Raw genomic sequence first — 6846 nt, forward strand, 5'->3', positions numbered from 1 at the left:
ACACTTCAGCATCCACACAGCCCCCTCATTTGCTAGTTGGGGTCAGTGGAGCTCAGAGAGGTTGTCCGACGTGCTGGAAGTCACACAGCAGTCGCCAGGGGAGTGGGGTGAGGACGCCCAGGCCTCCTAAGTCCCACTCCCATGTTCTGGCCACTAGACTGGGGTCTTCAACCCCAGCTGCCCGTGACAGGCTCCCCACCCCGCTCCCCCAGCACACACTATGCACTATTACAGACCTGGCTCTGCCTGGGAGGGCCTGGGCGTCAGTCCTCCGACCATATGGTCCAAGGTGCAGCCAGGGAGGAGACCCACCCACCAGAGCAAGTAGCTGCGTGGGGGGCACAGAAGCAGGCTGTCGCGGTTGGGGGGCAGGGGGCGCCTGGCAGGCTGACTTCAGAACCCTACGACCCTGGACAACAGCCCGGGCTGAGAGTCCCTCCCCATACAGCGAGAGGGCAATCCCTGGTCACCTGGGAGGAGGCCAGACGTGGACCCTCGACGACCCTCTGTGCCTCAGCAGGTGAGCTGACCCCCCAACCCCCCGACCCAGGAATAAGTGCTCATAACCAGACTCTGGTGACCTTCCCTCCCCACCCAGACCCCCGAACCCGGCCCCTCAGCCCGAGCTGTCAGCCCCTCCTGGAACAGGCCGCCTGGGGGCAACTTCTCTCCCCACGCCCCTCCCAGCCACACGCACCCCAGCCCCGCCTTGTCCTTTCCCTCAGCTCTGCAGGGGTCTGACACCACAGCTGGTAACACGTGGTTGCTGCTGTGTGGGGTGCCCAGCCAGGGCCCCTCCACCTGCCGCTGTGCCAGACACACCTGCTCTGTCGTGCTGCGTTCCTCGACAGTCCCTCCAACAGCAGACCCTTGCCGTGACGGGCCGGCCAATCACACACCCCCTGCGGGCAGAACGCGATCACCCCACCGTGCCCCAGGCTCTGGAACACAGGCCCTGTGAGGCCCGGCACCCAGGCCCCGGGTCACGCAGCCGGAGAGCCAGAGCCAGGGCCCTCGCAGGCCTGCCAGCTGACTCAGGCTGACAGGGTGCCCTAGAAGGGGACCAGCTGAGGACACAGCCCTGCAGCCAGCGTCCATGCCGAGGGCTGAATCTTGTACCGGCCTTGGGCAGCTCACGTGGACAGGGACAAAGCGCTAGGGGGACACGGGGTTACGGTGGGCCATGGGCCCACGTCTCTGGGCAGGGGCCTCGGTTCTGTACTGGCTACACTCGGGGCGACTCACAGACGATCAGGCTGCCAGCCAGCAGCCAAGGTCAGGGTGACGCAGACGGCAGATTGGGTTCCCTGCAGCAGGCTGGAGGCTTCACAGGGCAGGCGCATCCCACTGGGGGAGGGTGGCGCAGCCCGGAGGACGCCCCTGCCTGAAGGCAGGTCTGGACACACAGGCAAGGGTGTGTGTCCTCCGGCTGCCCCGCCAACCCACACTCCCAAGCAAGAATGCAGGATCCTGCCAGGACTAAGGAAAGAGCTGGGTGGGGAACTCCTGCCAGGATGTACAGGGGACCCCAACCATCGAGCCAAGAAGCTGCTGGACTGGGCACTGGTCCTGCCGGGGGGAGAGGACAGGACAAGGCCCGTTGGTGGGGACAGGCGTGCTCTGGGCAGCTCCCCCAGCCAGTAATCCAGACAAGGGCCCAGGAAGGTTACCCTGACTGACTGGGGGTGTGGAATCACGTGCCCCCTGGTCCCTGGCACCTGCTGTGAGTCACCGGAGGGGACAGGAACTGGAGGCCAGCGTGGGCATGGGACAGGGCCCGTGGCCACTGGGTAGATGGAACCCATGGGGCAGCTGTCAGCCACCCTGCCCTGGAAGCTCGTCTGCAAAGTTCTGAGAGGAAGATGGAGGTTTTTCTACATGGTTTCCTATAAGGGGTCCGACTCCCCACAGTGCGGGGGCAGTGCTTCCCGGAGAGCCCAGGACACACACACACACCTCAGATCCACTAGTGTGTGCTCCTGACGACCTGGCGCCTGGACATGGCGACCGACACTGTCCCGGACGCCTGATACCCCCAGCACAGACACGGCCGTGTCCCCACGCCGGATGACAGAGGCGGCTCCAGAGGGGAAGGGCACCACAGCCCCGGCTCCCGCCCACCGCGCCGCAGTCTCCCTGGCTGTAAAGTGGGGGTGATGACACTGATTTCAAAGGCTGGGCCGTTTATGCCGTGATGGGGGCACCGCTCTTGGGGGGCGGGGCGAGGCTCCCAACCCGGACGGGGCCCCGGGGTTCTGGGAAGCTCTCACCGCGAGTCTGGGGTGAACGAGCAGGGTGGACACCTCTGAGCAGGGTCTGCACATTCCATGGGATCATCAAAGGGGTCCGTGACCCAGAGGAAAAGGGTCAGAAACGCCCTCCCTCAGTCATGCGCTCTGTGAAGTACCCGCCACACCCCGTGACTCGAGCCGGAGCGCTTTCAAGTCTGGCCCAGGAAGTCGGATTTCAGGGCTAATTACCATGCTATCGTCTACACTCAGCTCACAGCTCGCGATTCTGGGGTTGCCAGCTCCTTGGAAACACCCAGAAGCCTCTGCTTCACGTGGCGAGGGGTTCAGGCCGGGCGGCTGGCAGGCGTCCAGACACCCTGAGCCGGCCTCGGGCTGTGCGCCGACCTCGCTGTGACAGGCCTGGTTTGAGGCCCGGGGACACAGCGGTGGACACGCCAGGAAGCCTGGGGGAGAGGGTGTGCTGCCACCCCCTACCCCCTTCGGCTCATGACCCCAACGACCAACTTAGCCTGGAGCCAGCTGGCCACGGCTCACCCCCAGCCACCAAACCCCTGCCTCATCTGCACCCTCCCCTGCGGGGGACAGCTGTGCCCCAGCCCTGGGCAGCCCCCCCCCCAGCCCCCGGCAGGGCTGCGGTGCCGCCTGTGCGATGGGCAGCTCAGCTCGGCTCCTGACAGGGAGACGCTGGCCTCCGTCTTCCTCTCCAACGCTCTCCTTCCTTCTTTCCGCTAATAGAGGGGAGGAGAGCAGTTTGCAGGGCGGCTCAAGAGGTCAAGGGCGAACGCCAGAAGGAGGGCACTGCTGAGAACAATCACAGGCACCGTGTGACCAGGGTCCCCGGGTGCCATGCTCGTTAGACACGCAGTGGCCGAGGCCCCTCACAAACACCCACCACGAACCCCCATGTCACAGATGCGGAAACGGAGGCTAGGAGGTCCCACGAATTTCTCAAATCAGAACCCGGGTCTGTCCACGTGCAGAACGCAGACTCTTTACCTGACACCAGTGGAAAATATCTCAGGTCACAGGTCCCTAGAGGAACAACAGCTGAGGACCCCCTGCCCCCACTCCACCCAGGTTTGCCCGAGTGAGGGTGACAGTGGCGGCGGGGGGCGGGGGCAGCTCACTCTAGGGGAGCCTTGGCAACCCGGGCTGTCCCCTGTGAGAAGGCAGGAAGGAAGTGCTTTCCAGGCCACACCAAGGGCCACCAAGCTGGAAGGGGACGCAGAGTCCCCCTCTTGGCCACCAGCAGACCTGCCAGGCTCTACAAGATGGATGGATGATGTACATGACAACTAGGGGGTCTGAGTGGCCATCCTCCCCAGTGGGAGAGGGAGCAGGGCGGGCGACCGGGTCTGCAGCCGCTTCCCTGACACCTACGTGTCCTGGGCAGGAGTGACCACAACTCAGACAGGGCCCCATCCAGCAGAGGGAGATGGGAGCCTGTTCAGACGCCTTCTCTCAGGAGCTTCTCCATGAGATAAAGGACTCAAGTTAGGTCGCAGCTGTTTCTGAACCACAATGGCTCCCAGGTACCTGCCCCGGGCAGCTCCTCTCTGTGTATGCCTCGTCCAGCCTCTCCAGATCCCACTGGACCCATCACAGAGAGAGGCGGCCAGGAAGGCTAGAGAAATTGCAGACGAAAACCCCGCCAGGCGAGAACCTCACCTCTCCCGAGTGACTTCTGTCGCAAAGATAAAACCCAGTGTCACCTGAATCTCAAAGCAACGCTACCAAGTTTTCGCTAAGTGATAAATAACCCGTGCAAACCAAACTCCCGGGGGGCCATCGGCAAAGAGGTACGGAGCTCGTGTCCCTCTCTCACCTTCGTGACTCGTTAAAAACATGGAAACACCAGGGCCACACCATGAGAGGGCCCCATTTCGTCAGACCTACCAGAAAAGGGGCTCGTCCCCTCCCCCCGTTTACACTGTCTGTGGGATCATTCTAAGCACCAAAGCCAAACTGAGTCACAACGAGCAGAAAGGAGCTGTCCTGGGGCGAGACCGGGGGCAGGAACGGTCAACTAGCAGAGCCGAGGAGAGCGTGGCTCCCGGACCCAGGATACACTGTTCAAAGATCAGGCCCCGGGGCCGTTTATGAAGCAGCGGCACGGGCTGCTGGGCCAGGGGTGCACGTGCCCCCTGCGGGGAGGGGCTCAGGAAGCATGCGATGCAGAGGGCCCTTTCTCCTCTCGAGGAGAAGTTCCAGAACGCGGCCTGTGTACGATAATCGAACAACACTCAAGAACTTTCTGTGGCTTTTCGCTGCCTTCTCAGACACCCCGAAGAGCAGCCCCCTCCCTGCATGGCCATAACCTTTCTCTGTGCCCGTGAGAGCAGCCCGGGCCAGCGGCTCCGAGTCCCGCCAGCCTCGCACAGGCCCACGTCCCCCTCTAGACACAGCAGGCTCTAGACTAGCGCTCACTCCTGCAGACAACGTATCCCTTTTTGTTACTGAAGACCTCCTTTCCATCAGAAAAAGCAACAAACACCCTAGCTCACACCCAAAGGGGTGCTGTTCACGTGACCCTCCACGCTGGTGACTGGAGTCTTGGTGAGGGTGTACCCGCCACAGCCCCTTCAGAATCCACCCCGAGCCTTTACCTGCTTAAACCTAAAAGTTTAAGAAAGTAAGGGATCCATTTTCCAAGACTAGAAAGTGGGCCCTTTAAAGGCAGTATCACGTCATTACGTCCTGGGCCGAAACATTAAATAAGACCTAACGATGATGAAAATCGCACAATTAAAATTCTTTAATTGGGGCTTTTCCTTACTCAGCCCAAAGCACCGTCTGAGAAGCCCACCAGAAGCCACAGGTTCCCCCGTCCTCAGGCAGATCGACTGTTGCTGTGACTATTCCTAGATTTGGACCAAAAGTTTTTATAAGCCGAGATCCTCATCGCTGAGACTCCCCCAAAAGGCAAAACGCTCCCCCACCCCCCCACAGCGTAGTTGCTCTGTCAGAGTGTCAGGTCTCCTGGGGTCACCACTTCCCAGAACGTGCCTCAGAGTTCTGAAAGCCCCTCAACACTACCACCACCCCGCAGTGAGCTTATGCGGGAAGCTGGTCCCCAGGCTCAGAATCCCAACAGCATCGGCATGTACTGCTAGTCAGAAGCGGCTCCAAGGGATGGCACAGTCCCCTGAGTCTTGGGGCTCGGACAGAAACCACAAACCAGCCCTGTTAGCTCTGCACTTCTGTGTACCGTCAAGGTGCAGACAGAGCCTCAAATCAGGTGGCAGCTCTGAAAGCAGGACACTTCCGTCTTGCAAGCCTGCTTAGACATTCGCCAAGGGGTAGGCGGAAAACTGCAGCAGCCACAAAGCAAAGAAAATTGCGTGGCTTTTGGTACAAGTGATTTTTTTTTCCCTGAAATCCCACCAGAAAACAGCCCACCAACGTACCAGGACCTCCTCCACCAACATACTGGGGCCTTATCCACCAACATTTGGACTGTACCCAATGGCTGTATTTCAGCACAGCTTGGGACCCCAAAGCCACCCCGCACACATTTAAGTTTCAGCCAAGCACCTCTCTTTTACAACTCACTAGGCAACCTTCAGGGGACTCAACACTGCTGCCTACACGAGCAACTCATTCACTGCCCACACAGAATCTTATTACTATTTGGTTTTGTATGAGTCAGCCCTTCCTGATTAGCTGGTTTGAATGAGGTGTGGGTTTTTTTTTTTGGTATTTTTCTTTTTAAACTACGATTTCTCTCTTGAAAAAGGGAGTTTCATTTGGGAACTCAAGCAGACAGGTAGTTGGCTTTTCAAGCACTCCACGTGGGTGCCTTGCAAGAAAGTAAGGATATTGCTTCACCTCCAAGAGCTCTGGATGGACTAAGTGGAAAGGTTAGTTCCGGCTTGAGGCTCAGGGCGGAGACCCTGCTTGCTGTCTGCAGAATTCCCAAGGCGGTGAGGAAACGAATGAATGAAACGCACGTGGGTTCTGGGGCTAGTGTCCTCAGTCTAAAACTGCGGGGTCGGCCCGGGGCCGCGGAATGTGGGCATGGTCCAGGAGTGCGGGAAGGGGCCGGGACGCGGGCGCGCGGCGGCCTCGGCTCGGCGCCCCCCACCCGCCAGCCCGCCGGGGTCCCGGGGCCGATACTCACGCACGCAGAGGCAGGCCACGAGCTTGGCGGCCTCCTCGGGCACCGGGCAGGTGGGGAAGAGCGGCTTGAGCAAGTACGTGGCGAAGACGAGCGCCACGATGTACTGCGAGGAGGGCCGGATGATGAGCAGCTCGATCCAGAGCTTGAGAAAGGCGGGCAGCGAGCCGTAGACCTCGAGCATGTAGGCGTAGTCGCCGCCCGACTTGGTGATGGTGGTGCCGAGCTCTGCGTAGCAAAGCGCGCCCACGATGGAGAACACGCCGCACACGGCCCAAACCACCAGCGCCAGCCCCGGCGAGCCCGCCTCCTTGAGCACGCCGGTGGGTGTCACGAAGATGCCCGAGCCGATGATGGTGCCCACGATGATGGCCACGCCATTGAGCAGCGTGATGTTGCGTTTCAGGGTCACACCCTTGCCCTCCGCGCAATCCGCGCGCTGCGCCGCCAGCATCCGCTCCCGCGCCTGCCGCTCCT

At 61.0% G+C, this 6846-nt stretch overlaps 1 protein-coding gene across 1 annotated transcript in view; it reads right to left on the reverse strand.

Moving 5' to 3' along the window:
- The window catches only part of SLC7A5 (solute carrier family 7 member 5), a 33006-nt gene extending 26166 nt beyond the window's left edge, over window positions 1-6840 (reverse strand). The window contains exon 1 of the mRNA XM_024735653.1: window positions 6373-6840. Coding sequence (XP_024591421.1) covers window positions 6373-6823 — 451 coding nt within the window. The 5' untranslated portion in view covers window positions 6824-6840. The remainder of the gene's footprint in view (window positions 1-6372) is intronic.
- Window positions 6841-6846: the final 6 nt, after the last annotated feature.

The sequence above is a fragment of the Neophocaena asiaeorientalis genome, unplaced genomic scaffold (genome assembly GCF_003031525.2).
Source record: "Neophocaena asiaeorientalis asiaeorientalis breed wild unplaced genomic scaffold, Neophocaena_asiaeorientalis_V1.1 scaffold40, whole genome shotgun sequence".
In the NCBI taxonomy this organism is placed as follows: domain Eukaryota; kingdom Metazoa; phylum Chordata; class Mammalia; order Artiodactyla; family Phocoenidae; genus Neophocaena; species Neophocaena asiaeorientalis.